Here is a 15,995-nt window from a genome sequence, read left to right as displayed (position 1 = left end):
CTCTCTGTTCTTTGAATCAGAGCACATTCTAAAATGTTCTTTGAATCATTTTAAGCCATTACTTAATCTATAGACACATCAATGCTGGAGGATAAAAATGAAATATTGTATATCTGTATTCAATAGTCTAAACATATCAGGAACTTTTGTTTGTTGATAACTTTCTTTTGGTCTGTAATTAAACAGGCTGCTTATCTTAACATTTGTGATCATTGGTAAGAATATGTGATTGAAATAAATGGGCAAACATGAAAAAAAAAAACTAGTAGGATATTTTACATAGGGGAAAATATATATTTCCTTTTTCTCAATTCCTACTTAATTGCCTGACTCCCAAATCATCTGTGTTTTTTAGAAGATTAAAGTATAAAATGGGTCACTATATTGTTACCATCTAGTGGAAAGGTGTCTATGGCAATACCCTTTTAATACCAGTTCTAATTCCACTACAGAGCAAAAAAAAAAAAAAAAAAAAAAAAAAAAAAAAAAAAAAAGCTCAATGAATCTTATTTTCCTGAAAGTAAGATTCCTTATTCCAACAAAATTATAAGCTTTCAACTTCAGTCATTACAACCTCTAGTGCAATGCTTCCTGTAGAATGGAGGCTTTGTTCATGAATCTGCTTAAATGAATAAATGAGGATCAGCTCGGCTTTTATATATCAGTTGTACATAGTAAAGATAAATGTTACCACCAAGCCTGCACACGAGGAAAAGATATTTTTACAAGTCAATTTACAACAGCTTTTTGATTCTATTAAATCTCTTTCCCATATTTTAAAACTGCAGTCCATATAACTTATATTTATAAGATACTCTCTTCTGGTAATAAATAGCTTTTGTGAACATTATAAATTTGCTAGTCTCAATGAAAACACATGGGGGCAAACCTAAATTATCACTGAGTTTCACTAACATCCAGGGACTGCATGATTTTCTAGTGCTAGTCTTACTGAAATAAACATATGATGATAGATGACAAAAATGTGCTTGCAATGGTCACATAAACATTTTAGGTTTTATTAAGGAAAAAATTGTAATTTGTTAATATATTGTTTCAAGAATTTATTAAAATCATTCCTTTAGACAGAAAAATTCATTTTCTATTCTCTTGGGAATGTTTAGAAATTCACAGAGATAGCAACCTGATATTGCTTTAAATGCTGCACTTTTGATTGATTAAAATGTTTATATATTATTAAAGGATATTTTAATTTCAAAGTTTCTAAAGGCATTTTTTCCATTGATAGAGATCAAAAGCAAAACACTGAGTTAAGAGTTACAAATCTCCACTCATAGATATGGGAATAATATATTTTGTTCCATCAACATGTCTACTTTACATTATTCAGCACAAAGCTTTGTGAAATAAGAATCATGGGAATATAAGAATATAAAGAAAAAAGGTACAAATAACAGCTTCATAAACTGAGAAATGTACATAAATAAATCATGTATATGTGGGCAGTTTGCTTAGCTGGCAAGAAACAAAATATGGAAAATCTGCTTGTTAAACAATAACTACAGAGTGTGCTTTTATGATGTTTTTCACCACAGTAATTCATATTAGAGATAGAAGCAGTTGCATGTTAAATAAAATCATTGAGCATTGTTCCCCCTGCATTGCAAAGAGCTGACTTATGTTGTTTTTAGATGCCTCCCATTAGAAAGTAAATATTCCTTCAATGCTATGCATTTCACAAAATTTAATAAAGGCGAACTGTAAATAAAGTCACAGGGAGATTTCAGACAGTTTTATTAGGAGATTGTTGAAAAGAAAAAGAAAATTAAATACAATAACAGTAAACGTGGTTCTCACATTGAAACCAGGCTCAAATAACTAGGCTACCATAGAAAAATTTCCAATTCTTGCATTATGATGTAAAAACAGATTTTTGTACAGATTTTGTACAACAAAATTCGTAATAACCTTTTATCATTTTTAGAAAACTTTAAATATATAGATAAAAATAGACAATTTTCATAGGTCCTACATGAAGATGAGTATGTTCTGTTCCAAGGGCTTGCATAGAGCGCAAATGTGGTTATAATATAGAACAACTAGACATTAATATTTTTAGGATTACAAAAGCATGGAAATCATAAAATGGGCACATTTTACTTGTTTATGCCAAAACGCAAATTTCCAAACCGACCTGTATAACTAAAAAAAGGGCAAAAATTAAGTTACAGACTTACAATAACATTTCATGAATTGTAATATTTACATGTTAGTAAGAGTCTCTCTTAACATATAGCTGATAGCTTTTTTCTTTAATCCTTGCTAAAATTTCCTTTTATTTCAAACCAAACACTAAAGCATTCTCAAAGGTCTTCAAAGTATGTATTTTAAAACTATTTAATCCATGTAACAGGTGACTCTATGCCAGGAGCAGAGCAATGGCTGATACTACTACATATGTAAGTTGTAGACTTTTTAGAAAATCTTTCAAAAAATGTATGATGCAAAAGCTTGACACAAGTCCATTCAATTTTAAGAGTTGTAATCCTTTAAAGACTGCATATAGGGAAACAAAATGCATAGAACTAGGAAGAGAATTTCGTGTTCAAACAACGAAAGATTGTTATGGAAGAACTATGCTTAGAAAATCAAGTTTCTACAAAGCATTTAGTAACAATACTTTAAACAAAATCAATGCTCCCATTGTAAGCAAGCTAAAATAGGAACTGTACATATAACCTTTTTATGGTATTAAAAAAATGAACTTAGTGGGTTAATAGTGAGCTACACAAAAGAATTACGTTCCAGTATTGCAAGGAAGACCTAAAAAGTATAGAAGTGTAATGCCAGAGTATCTATAATGTTAATTTTTTCTTAATCAAGTAATTAATACCCAATCAGAACTATATTTAAACATTTTAAGCTAGTTTTCGTAGACATTGAAGATTTTGCTGTTTTATGGTAATAAATAATGTTATGATCACACAATTTTAAGATGAAAGAAAAATCATAAAATGTACAGTGACTACACTGATTCATATCAGTCTTTAAAGGTGTAATTCCAGATATGCAAAAAATAAAGAGAAGGTAACTTTAGCATGTGATAAGCACTGTTTGCCGCTTTACTTCCAGTTATCTGCACAAAAGTGAAAACACATACTGTAAATTTCAAAAAGACAGTGAAAATAACACATAGCCACCCTTCCCTCTGAGCAGGGTGGGAAGCACACCACATTTTAACTTTATCACTCAGCGCTACATGGTATTGGACTGGTACATCAAGGTTTGTTAGGTTTTGTTTTCAGCAACATTAACATAATATGACATTAACATATAAAAATATTTCTGGTGTTTTGATTTGTGTTCAGCCACAATCCACCCAATAGTGCAGCCTGGGGCACTAACTAGGGTTCAATATACAAATAAAAGTGGCTGACACAGAGTTTTGATGTCACCAGATGCTTAAGATCTCATTCATTAATACTGTGACTCCAGACAAATATTTACATGCCTGCATGCGTTAAAACCAGAAAGACGTCTTTCTGACCAACAGGGTGACAAAACATATTTTCTAAAATTTTCATTTTCCTAAACTCTAGTATACTACTGCATACATAATACCTTCCTCGTGTGTTTTATGTTTATATACTGTACATATGACCAACAGTTTGAATAAGAAGCAACATTAATATCTTTAATTCTATATACCACTACCAGTTTGGAATGAAAACATGTTACATTTATATATGTTTTTTACTTTAAGAAAAAAAGACCTTCAGTGAAACCTTTTGGCTTATATTCAATGCTTCTTTTCAGATATGCAAAACGTTATTTCATTGGGTTGTTGTTAACATCCATTTGTTGGTCTTTTGGAAAGTATGTCAAAAAAAAAAATCTTCAGGAGAAAACCCACAATTAGAAAGTTTGAAATTGAATGTAACAGAATATCACTCTTTATTCTTTTTTTAAGAATCCTCTATGCCCCCTACAAGTTCATTCCAAGTGTTCTTGCTGGTTTTGGGGGGACATAATTCTGTAAGTCTGGGTAACCACTGCTACAAGAGTCTCTTGATGTGCTCAGATACAGAATTTTCAGAAGAGGAAATGGTTCATTCCGTTAGAAAAAAAACAAAGCTAGGTCTTATTCAGACCTGCCTTTAACTCTGTATACAATTGTCCAGCAGCAAGTTGTAGTCATTAACTGTAAGAAGTTTGATACTTGTACATTTACAAACATTCTCAGGTCTCTGGTATGAACCACAGGTGAAAATCAATGGAGGAAACTTTTTTTTTTTTTTTTTTTTTTTTGTAGAATACTTAAACTTTTAAAGAACATTAATACACAAAATTCAGGAAGTTCCCTTAAAAGGACTTTATTTTTTCTGAACTTTCCCATGATGAATGTCTGACTGCAAAGTCCTTTTCTCTAACATGGATTTCTTCAACAGGAAAGATTCAGTACATGACAGTAGTTTTCAAATACAGTCTTCCATCTAGAAATGAACAGTAAAAAAAATAATTAATGACATGGCATTTGGGGTACAAATGTGCATGTAAAATGATGTAACTTGGTATAAAATTTGTAGTTTTTATTAGATCTTTAGTTGGTTAGGAAGTAACATTTTCCACATCTTCTCTAATTTCATAATTACATTGAGTTTATGTGACTGAAAAGAGCACAGCATTTCTACTTCTCATAAATATATATTTGCTATTTTGATATCAGTTCCAGAGCGCTCAGAAAATAGCTAAGAGTATGTGTGTGTATTTTACTGATATGCAAAGTTAGTTGATTTCTGTTGAATAACAATTACTTCCTTCAAGCTTGCAGAACCAAATTTTCTCTGAGTGCACTCAGGTATATCTCCATCAGGAAAGACTGAACTTCCATCTTACTCTTTAGCAGTGTTGTTAAATATACCATGTAATGTAACTATTGTGCACATTCGTTGCTATTTATATGAAAGCCATCTAGGGTATTTCATCACTATCAATGAACTATAGCCTTTACCCCTCGAAGTGAGATTCATCCAACAATTAAATATTAAAATGTAAACACTGTATATCACTCAACTTTTACTAATGAGCAAACACACAGTTGTTTGAAAAAGTAAAGGAAATCAAATCTTGGAGACATCGAATAAATAAATCCATTTTAATAAAGTACAAATAAGAAATAGGAAATTAAAAATCCAAACCAAAAATAAAACAAAACCAAACATAAGCCTATTTCTCAAACATGTAATACCCTTTAAACTGTCCACTTCCTGATATGGCCTAAACTTTGTATATATTTGTGTAATGTATGTCTGAAATTCAAATTTTAACACCTACAGTAGAAGACAGAATAATCAGAAAAGTAAAGTATTCCAAGCTTTTAAAAGTGTAGATTGCCATGTGAGTGTTTGCAAAATGTCTGGTAACTTGAAGAATTAAAATGTAAGAAAACATAAATGACCTATAGTACATTCAGGAAATAAAAAGATAATTTAAATATTTGCGGACCTCACCTTAAACTTTTTTACAAGTATTTGTATACAATCCATAGTGGATATAGTAATTTGTAAGAAACTTAGTATCAGCAATGTTAAATCATTTCATACTTCATAGAAATATTGGTAAACCCAAATTATATATTCCTATTTTTTTTCTATTTTCTATAATACTTTTTTTAAAAAATAATTTTTATGGCTAAATAGTACATGCATATATTATATTTATGGGGTGCATTACATATTTAGATACAGGCATACAATGCATAATAATCACATCAGGGTAAATGGGTAGCTCTCACCTCAAACACGGATCCTTTATGTTACAAACAATCCACTCTCAGTTATTTTAAAATGTACAATTAAATTACTAGTAAGTATAGTCTCTTTGTTGTGCTATCAAATGTTAGATTTTATTCATTCATCTTATGTTTTTGTACCCATTAACCATCCCCACTCCCTCCCACTCTCCCCACTACCCTTCCCTGTCTCTGGCAGCCATCATTCTACTTTCTCTCTCCACAAGTTCAATAGTTTTAATTTTCAGCTCCCACAAATAAAGTGAGAACATACAAAGTTTGTCTTTCTGTGCTTGCCTTATTTCACTTAGCATAATAACCTCCAGTTCCATCCCTGTCATTGTAAATGACTGGATCTCATTCTTTTTATGACTGAATAGTACTCCATTGTGTATGTGTCCACCATTTTCTTTCTCCACTCATCTGTTGATGGACATGTAGGTTGCTTCCAAATCTTGGCTATTGTGAATAGTGCTGCAATAAACATCTTAGCCTCATTTGTAGGGCTGAAATACTACCTCCAGGATGTCATGAAACTGTTTTGCTCATTGATACCTCCCAAGCACATAGTATATAGTAGTCCCCTCTTATCTGTGGGGGATATGTCCAGACTGCCAGTGGATGCCTGAAACCATGGATAGTACCAAAACTTATCCATACATACATACCTGTGATAAAGTGTAATTTATAAATTAGGCACAGGAAGAGATTGACAATCATAGATAATGATGATATAATTATAGATACATCGATAATAATAGAATAATTATACTCTAATAAAAGTTATGTAAATTTAGTATTTATCTTTCTCTCAAACTACTGTAACATTTTCAAACTACTGTTGACAATGGGTAACTGAGACTATGGGGAGATAAACTATGGATAAGGAGGGACTACTGTAAGTTTAGTAAATATTTGTTAAATGAATGAATTAATCAGATACAAGTCTTTAAAAAGGTACAGTATTCATATGGTTTGCACAAAGTAGATGTTGAATTATGTATACAAATGATATATATTATTGGTAGTAATATATTATATATATAATCATACATATATAAATGTAGTATATCATTAACATCTCAAATCCACAATTTTCCCTTCACAAAGGCAGGGATGTCTATGAAATTAGCTTCAGACTGACTAAATGTTAATAAGTCATGTCAAATATTAGATGCCTGTCTTAAAATTAACCTAGTTCAACTTTAAGAATAGTAATACTTGAAAGTCTCTAAATAGCCTTAGCTTTTCAGGGCTGGGAATGGTGGCTTGCATCTGTAATGCCAGCACTTTGGGAGGCTGAGGCGGAAAGACTCCCTGAGCCCAGGAGGTCGAGACCACCCTGGACAACATGGTGAGACCCCATTTTTATTAAAAAATAATAGTTATTAAATAAACAAATAAAAAAGAAATATCCTTAGCTTTTCAGTTCAGAAATAATACATCAGGATTTTTCTTAATAGTCGAAACATATAGTAATCACAATAAATATCTGCTCCCTCAAAATACACCTTTGGATATATAGTATGATCTAAGATTGACCAATGAAAACATATTATTAATTTGAGTGAACTCTAATTGTGAGCAACTGCTTAAAAGACATGCACCAAGTGTGTCAAATGTTCTCCGTAGATATGTAGTATAAAAGATTTCACCTCTTTGGCCCCTGTCATTTCTTACTGATACTAAGTATTACTATAGTTTGGCAGTAGACATTGTGGTATTAAATGGAACCTCCTAAATCAGGCATTAATCAAATACTAGTGCCAAGGACATATAATTTAGGTAGAAATTTATTTCTAATTAAAGATACTGCAGTACCTTATTGACATATGTGAAATATTTATTGGTTTTTCATGGAATATGGCCCGATTTCTTCTCTTTGCTTACCTTAATTGCACTCACCTGTGGGACCAAACTATGTTTTACTCAGTTACATTATATGAGTAATACATACTTATTTGTGGTTTTAGCACAGCAGAAGTTTCAATTACTTACTTTAAAAACAAACCAAATAAACAGTATTATAAAAATAAACAAAATAAAAATTTCTGTCTTTCATATATTTACTACCATCTGACTAAAAATTGGACCTTTTTAAAGATAATTTTGATTCTAATGATTTCAATTACATAAAGCAACATTGATTTGTTTAAAAATCTAGTAATACAGAATACAGAAGTATCCGAAAAAATAGAGTGTTGATACTTTTGCCAAGCTTTCTAATTCTTAATCCCTTAATTTATTTATCCCTACTTAGCTCTCTTTTCAATTGTCTCATTATTTCTGGCATGTATTCAATTATATTGAGATTGTCATTCCCATTCTCATTTTTTAAAAAAATACACAATCTTTCCTAGGATTAAAGAGGGGGAAGCGAGACCTTCTCAACTTCCTCAGAATTCAAATTTTGTTAACCTAAGTCCTTACAAACTTTATAAAAAGTAATAATTTGCTCAAAAGTAGCATTTCAGTGCTCATTGTGGATCTCTTAAGTCTCTGTACAATGAAGAAAAGCAACTAAAGTATTAAATATAGTTTTCTAATCTCTGTGATGTCTATAGTACATTAAGTAGAAGAATCTAGAAGCAAAAAATGGATTTATACATATAATCCATTAAGTATGAATAATTGTTTAAAAGATCCATATTTACATTAACTAGCCAAATTTTTCTCCATGGTCTACAAAGTGGTACCTAAGTTGGTACTGCTTTTCCTCTTCAATCTTATCTTTTACTTCTCTCCCTTAGGTTTAGTGGCCTCTCCATTCTATAACACACCAAACTCTATACTGTGTTGGAATGTTCAAGCCTGTTCTTCCTTCAAGAAGCCTAAAATACAAGTACGCCCTCTCTCCCCACTTCTCCTTCTGCTACCTTTTATTGAACGTCTCTAAAAAGAGCCTCACTGATTACTCCTCAATATTAGCACCCTAAGCATTACTCAATAGCACTTATCTCACTGTGAAGTCATATAAAGTGAGCCTCCCCCACAATAAGCCCCGTGGAACAGGCAGCTGTCTCTCTTTCTGCCAGTATTAGGATGAGAAGGCTTCAGCATGATGCTTGCATTAAAAGCTTTAGTGTGGCCTCAAATGTTAAACTTTTGAAGATAGAAATTCATTAATATGCCTATGTAATAAAAATTATTAGCATGTTAGAAATTTTAAAGTTTATCTAAAACTAAATGTTTTAAATAAAACTCTTTTGAATTTGTAAAATATACCCATAATAAGTATTTCATAAGCATCTTCACCATAGATCCTATATAAAACACATTTATAAAAATTACATACATTATGTGCTCAGTATCTGATATGCTATAATTCTACTTTTAATAAATATGTCAGCTATTAAATTTTTGACTAATGTTCCTAACAGATGGACAAATGTATCAATCATTAAAGATGCCAGCTATAAAGTAGATCCCACCTGTTACAGTCAGGTATTTCTCTATGATTAAATAATTATGAGACATCAGAGATCCTCTACTTTAGAATCCACTGGAGGCAGAAATCCACAGACAGACCCTGGAAGAGTGACTATCTCTTTTCATTTACAGACCCTTACTTTAAAAACAGTTCCAATCATATAATTTTTGTCATCTTTATTAAAACATACTTGTAGACCGTTAAAAGTCTGTAGGAATAAAATTTTAAATGAATGTTATAATGTTCCAGAGAAGTTATATTGGCCCTGTAACCCACAGTAAATAGTCACATATGGACATACCCAGAGAACTAACAACCGGCTTCTGAATTATGGAGCTGTGGTTCTAAATCAACCTTCTGTTAACAGCCACCTGAATGAAAGGCACTGGCAAAAATGCTAGGAAGGATATACGGTCCTATAATTCAAACTGTGCCGTGTCTGTATGTTACATAATAATGGTCCCAATATTCTCTCCTTTCCTGACTCTACAAACAGCAAGAGAAGTCATGAGCCATGGAGAAGACTCTGCAAAAACAAGCCGCAAAAGAGAGATTATCGGAATCCCTGGAGTGTTTCCATGGCTGAGGCCTCATTATTCAGAGGTGTCCTGTTTATATCTGGAAACTCAGAGGGTTTATTCATATGTTTTGTTTTAAGGATTACTCATTGTACATCATACTTACACTCTAACCAGATAATCTCACTCCTGCCCACCATTTCCTACATTGTCTTTAGTTCTTTCTGCATGTGTTCAACACAGAAAAAAATATATTTCATGTTTGTTCCTCATGCTGAGCCAAGTTAACCAGTCAATTATTCCTCAATACCTCAAATGGGTGAAAGCTTTACATTAAGATCAAACAAACTGGCAATAATAATCAGTATCAGTAAAATTAATATTTTCTGAGTACCTGTGATGTTCAAGGTGCTACATCGATTTTAAGTCTAAACTTCCCACCAACTCAAGAAATGAATGCCTTTTACAAATAAGGCATTTAAGGCATAAAGAGGTTAAGTATCTTGCACATTTTCATGGAGCTGGCAAATGTTTTTGACATTTCTGTGAATTCAAATTTCATGTCCATTCCACTCTATCACTTTTTCTCTAATAAGCAACTGGATTGTCCCTGGAAAAAATACGATGTCTCTGACACACAGAATTATGGGACTGACTCCTAAACACTTCAGTACCATTTGTCTCGCTGCCTTGTGAATCTGTTCTTTGCCTTCCTCCCAGGAGCAGGGCTTCTCTTTAGTCTGTAAAGCCTCAATTGGGCAATCTGAAATCAGAACTAGAATTCTTACAGCCTAGTTTCAAAGAAAATACCTTCCTTTAGCACAATGATTATTTGCTTTTGTATGGGAAGTTGATATGACAGAAAAATCATCAAGCTAAACTTTGTGCATGGGAGTACTTAATTAAAAAGTCTGTTCTAATTAAAAGCATTTGGGAGTAGGGGTTGAGTGAAACTATTTAAATTACAAATTCCTAATAGTTTCAAAGTTCATTGTGATTTAATGCTTACAGCTATAATTTGGTGTATAAGAAAGTATCTCTTGTCTAAGAAAGCATTTGCTATATAAGAAGGATAACAATAGTTTATCATGGCTGTGAATTTTTGTATGCTGTTTATTACTGTGCAGATTTAGAAGTACAGATACTAAAGAAAAACTTGTAAATTATTTGTAAAAATGGATCTCAGATTTTAATACTACTGTGGAAATAATCAAATGAGACCCAATAAGTATATAGATTTTACATATTTTATTTACTGTGTCTGAGGAGAAAGACAGAATTCTATCTCACAATTTCTAGTTTTGTATTCATGCATTCAATTTAATATTTGGCTTAACGTTTTGACTGTATTGTTATATGAAATTATTGCTAATGTCTAATACATATAGACAGATGCAGAATTTAGCCTTTGTTCCATATGTTAAAACTAGAGTACTGAATAGATTGATCATTTATTTTAAAAACTAATGAAGTTTGTTTAACACCACTGACATTATACAACAAGCTTTTATATCAGAAGATGACACATAAATTAATACAATTTCAAACTAACACCAAAAAATCCAATTTGTTCACTGTGAAAATCATGTAAAATCATTAACAATGGAGTATGCCTGTGAAAGTTATCACACAATATGCAAACAGATTTCTATTCCAGTTTTGAAAAGAACTCCCTCACAAACATCCTCAAGGATCTCTTACACATCTTTTGTACAAAGGACTTAATAAATTGCATTTTCTGTTAGGAAGCAGCTTTATTAAACATGTGATCTATTTGTTCAAAACTTATATCCAAGCACCTGTAATCTAGTGATATTTTCTGCTTTCACAAAACAGTTGTACGTGCACATGCTTCACTCTTCCAGAGCTGAGGAAAATATTAACACAGCAGAGGGCAAACATATCACATCACATGTCCAGAAAGTTTAATATTTACTTAAAGAATCTGAGGTTAATATAAAATATAGTAGCCATGAGTCTCTCTCAACATAATGTCTTAATCATGTGAAGTAAAGGAAACCAAAACAAGTGATGAAAACAAATGTTAATGATTCATGTGATATTTGATAAGACAACGAAAGGAAGTCAAAATAAAAGCAAACAAACAGGAACAGATGGGAAGAATCTTTGTCAAGTCATAACCCCTCTTCTACAACCCCCAAAGGAAGGAGCTAATTAAAGAAAATATTGTTTCTTGCTTTTTTTATAATTTTATATTTAGAGTAAGAACATTCTGCTACTGCTAAGGCAAAAAAGCAGAGACACAAAGTCTACAGTAGACATGAGAAATATTTTAAGAGAGACTGATGTTCTGCACAGGCCCATTTATAAGAGGATGCTGAGTAATTATCAGTTCTTCTCATGAAATGCAGATAATAACAGTGCAAGTGATTTCCAGACGTTTGAAGACTAACATATTCAAGGCAGTGTTTAAATATAATTAAAAGGTAAAAAACTGCAAAAGTAGTAAAGATTCTGTTTTTTTATTTTTTACTTTATTTTATTTTATTTTTTAAATTCAAAGTTGTAACTGGGAACCTGAGGCCTACAGAGCTGGCTCCAGGTGAGAGAGGACTAGACATCAGATTAAACCTCATATCCTTTTTATGTGCTTTTTCCATTCGCGCTGGGTGCTGTTCCAGATAATACGCAAAGACCGTGTGCAGGAAAGCACAACAACTAGGGTACTTTGTCTGTACACTCCAAGTATATCACAATAACAAATAGGTAATGAAGTGGCTGGGCGTGGTGTTCATGCCTGTAATCCCAGCACTTTGGGAGGCTGAGGTGGGTGGATTGCCTGAGGTCAGGAGTTTGAGACCAGCAAAACCCTGTCTCTACTATAAATGCAAAAATTAGTGGGGCATGGTGGTGCGCCTGTGATCCCAGCTACTCGGGAGGCTGAGGCAGGAGAGTTGCTTGAACCTGGGAAGCGGAGGTTGCAGAGGGCCAAGATCACAGCACTGTACTCCAGCCTGGGCAACAAAGTGAGACTCTGTCTCAAAAAAAGAAAAAAAGAAAGAAAGAAAAGAAATAGGTAACAAATTACATAATAAACTAACATTACCTCATTTAGTTGAAATCAGAGGAGAATATGTGTCTTATTAAAAAAAAAGGCAAGTATACTCATGTTCTCGCTCATAAGCGGAAGTTGAACAATGAGAATACATGGACACAGGGAAGAGAACATCACACACTGGGACCTGTCAGGGGGTGGCAGAGAAGGGGAGAGAGAGCATTAGGACAAATATCTAACACATGTGGGGCTTGAAACCTAGATGATGGGTTGATGATGGGTTTAAACCTAGATGATGGTAGCAAACCACCTTGGCATATATATACCTATGTAACAATCCTGCATGTTCTGCACATGTATCCCAGAACTTGAAGTAAAATAATTTAGTGCATCATTTTTTTAAAAAAACAGAAGGCTGGTATGAAATAAAGTTCTTGATTGTAGCTAATAATGAAGACCAAAAAATTATAATCACGAATCGCTTTTATATATTTTTTTCAGTTCTCTTCAAATAAAAATGTACATGAGAGAACACAGGTTAGCTGAAAACATTTCTGAGAACAAGAGATCATCTAAAACTGTAAACACAGTTTGATAAGGTACAGGTTTATCTCATTTTATTTTGCTTCATTTTATTGTAAGAAACAGATACTGTGTTTTTTACAAGTTGAAGGTTTGTGGCAACTCTGCACTGCACAAGTGCCCACGTAATGTTGCTGTGTCACATTTTGGTAATTCTCATGGTATTTTCCAACTTTTTCACTATTATTATATCTGTTACAGTGATCTGTGATCAATGACCTTTGATGTTACTATTTTAAATGTTTTGGGGGCTCCATGAACTGTGCCCATATACGACAATGAACGTAATAAATGTTGTGTGTGTTCTGACTGTTCTACCAACAACTGATCACCCCATCTCTCCCTGACTCCATGGGGTTCCCTATTCCCTGAGTCACAACAATATTGAAATTAGGTCAATTAATAATCTTACCATGGTATCAAATGAAAGGAAGAGCTGCATGTCTCTCACTCCAAATCAAAAGCTAGAAATTATTTAGCTTAGTGAGGAAGGCAAGTCAAAGTCCTAGAGAGATGAAAAGCTAGGCCTCTTTCACAGTTAGCCAAACTATGAATGCAAAGAAAAAACTCTTGAAGGATATGGAAAGCTACTCCAGTGGACACACAAATAACAGAAAAGCGAAACAGCCTTACTGCTGATTGAAGAAAATCTAAGTGTTCTGGATAAAAGATCAAACCAACCACATTTCCCTTAAGCCAAAACCTAATCCAGAGGAAAGCCCTAACTTCATTCTGTTCTAAGAAGGCTAAGAGAAATGAGAAAGCTGCAGAAGAAAAGTTTGAAGATAGCAAGGTTAGTTTATAAGGTTTAAGAAAGACACCACCTCCATATCATAAAAATGCAAGATGAGGCAGAAAGTGCTGATACAGAAGCTGCAGCATGTTATCTAGATGATTTAGCTAACATTGCTATTTAAAAAAGCTATACTAAACAACAGATTTTCAATGTACACAAAGCAGACTTCTTTTGGAAGAAGCTATGTCATCTAGGACTTTCATAGCTAGATAGAAGTCAATGCCTGGCTTCAAAGTTTCAAAGGACAGGCCAACTCTCTTATTAGGGCCTAATACGACAGGTGATTTTAAGTTGAAGTCAGTGCTCATTTACTATTCTGAAAAACCCAGGGCCCTTAAGAATTATGTCAGCCTACTCAGCCTGTGCGCTATAAATGAAAAAACAAAATCTGAATGACAAGACATCTGTTTACAGCATGGATTACTGAATATTTCAAGCCCACTGTTCAGATATACTGTTAAGAAAAAAATATTCTTTTTATAATAGTATTGCTCACTGACAATATAGGGTCACCGAAGAACTCTACACAAGAAAAATAATGTTTCCATGCCTGCTGACACAACATCAAATTTTCAGCCCGTAGACCAAGAAGTCCCTGGACTTTCAAGTCTTATTATGTAAGAAATATATTTTGTAAGACTATAGCTGTCATAGATAGCGATTCCTCTGATGAGTCTAGGAAAAGTACATTGAAAACCTTTTGGAAAGGAGGTTCTACATGCCATTAAGAACATGTTTAATTTGGCCGGGCGCGGTGGCTCACACCTGTAATCCCAGCACTTTGGGAGGCTGAGGCCGGTAGATCACGAGGTCAAGAAATCGAGACCATCCTGGTCAACATGGTGAAACCCCGTCTCTACTAAAAATACAAAAAAATATTAGCTGGGCATGGTGGTGCACGCCTGTAGTCCCAGCTACTAGGGAGGCTGAGGCAGGAGAATTGCTTGAACCCAGGAGGCGGAGGTTGCAGTGAGCTGAGATCGTGCCATTGCACTCCAGCCTGGGTAACAAAAGCGAAACTCCGTCTCAAAAAAAAAAAAGAACATGTTTAATTTACGGAACGAAGTCAAAATATAAACATTCACAGGAGTATGGGGGAAGTTGATTCAAACCCTTATAGATGAGTTTGAGGGGTTCAAGACTGCAATGGAGAAAGTAATGCAAAGGTACTGGAAATAGCAAGAGAATTAGAATTTCAAGTGGAGCCTGAAAATGTGATTGAATTGCTACAATCTCATGATAGAACTTTAATGGGTGAGAAGTTGTTTCCTACAGATGAGCAAAGAAAGTGGTTTCTTAAGATGGAATGTACTCCTGGTGAAGATGCTGTGAACACTCTTTAAACGACAACCAAGGATGTAGAAATTTCCATAAACTTAGTTAATAAAGCAATAACAGGTTTCATTCAAGAGAAATGATTCCCCTGAAAAAATTTCTACTGTGGGTAAAATGCTATCAGAAAGTATTGTGTACTGCAGAGAAATATATTGTGAAAGGAAGAGCCAATAGATGTGACAAACTTCACTGTTATCTTAGTTTTTAAAAGTGCCACAGCTCACATATCTACCATGGAATACTAAGTAGCCATAAAAAGGGATGAGTTCATGTCCTTTGTAGAGACATGGATGAAGCTGGAAACCATCATTCTCAGTAAACTAACACAAGAACAGAAAAATCAAACACTGCATGTTCTCACTCATAAATGGCAGATGAACACATGGACATAGAGAGGGGAACATCACACACCAGGGCTTGCCGGAGGGGTGGAGGGCTAAGGAAGGGAGAGCATAAGGAGAAATACATAATGTAGATGATGGGGTGATGGATGATGGATGCAGCAAACCACCATGGCACGAGTATACTTATGTAACAAACCTGCACATTCTGCACATGTACCCCAG

The 15,995-nt window shown here is 33.6% G+C and overlaps 1 protein-coding gene across 3 annotated transcripts in view; it reads right to left on the bottom strand.

Annotated features, from left to right (window-relative positions):
• Window positions 1-1,110: 1,110 nt before the first annotated feature.
• The window catches only part of DACH1 (dachshund family transcription factor 1), a 429,624-nt gene continuing 414,739 nt past the window's right edge, over window positions 1,111-15,995 (bottom strand). Inside the window, exon 13 of one of the 3 annotated variants that reach the window (XM_074387633.1) lies at window positions 1,111-4,454. In XM_074387633.1, the coding sequence (XP_074243734.1) occupies window positions 4,417-4,454 (38 nt within the window). In that variant the 3' untranslated portion in view covers window positions 1,111-4,416. The remainder of the gene's footprint in view (window positions 4,455-15,995) is intronic. The other 2 variants (XM_010341682.3, XM_010341683.3) reach the window with 2 other exon arrangements.

This window comes from Saimiri boliviensis, chromosome 16 (genome assembly GCF_048565385.1).
Source record: "Saimiri boliviensis isolate mSaiBol1 chromosome 16, mSaiBol1.pri, whole genome shotgun sequence".
Taxonomy (NCBI): Eukaryota; Metazoa; Chordata; class Mammalia; order Primates; family Cebidae; genus Saimiri; species Saimiri boliviensis.
Note: the sequence above shows the minus strand (reverse complement) of the source record. Positions and strands in the feature narration are given on the sequence as shown.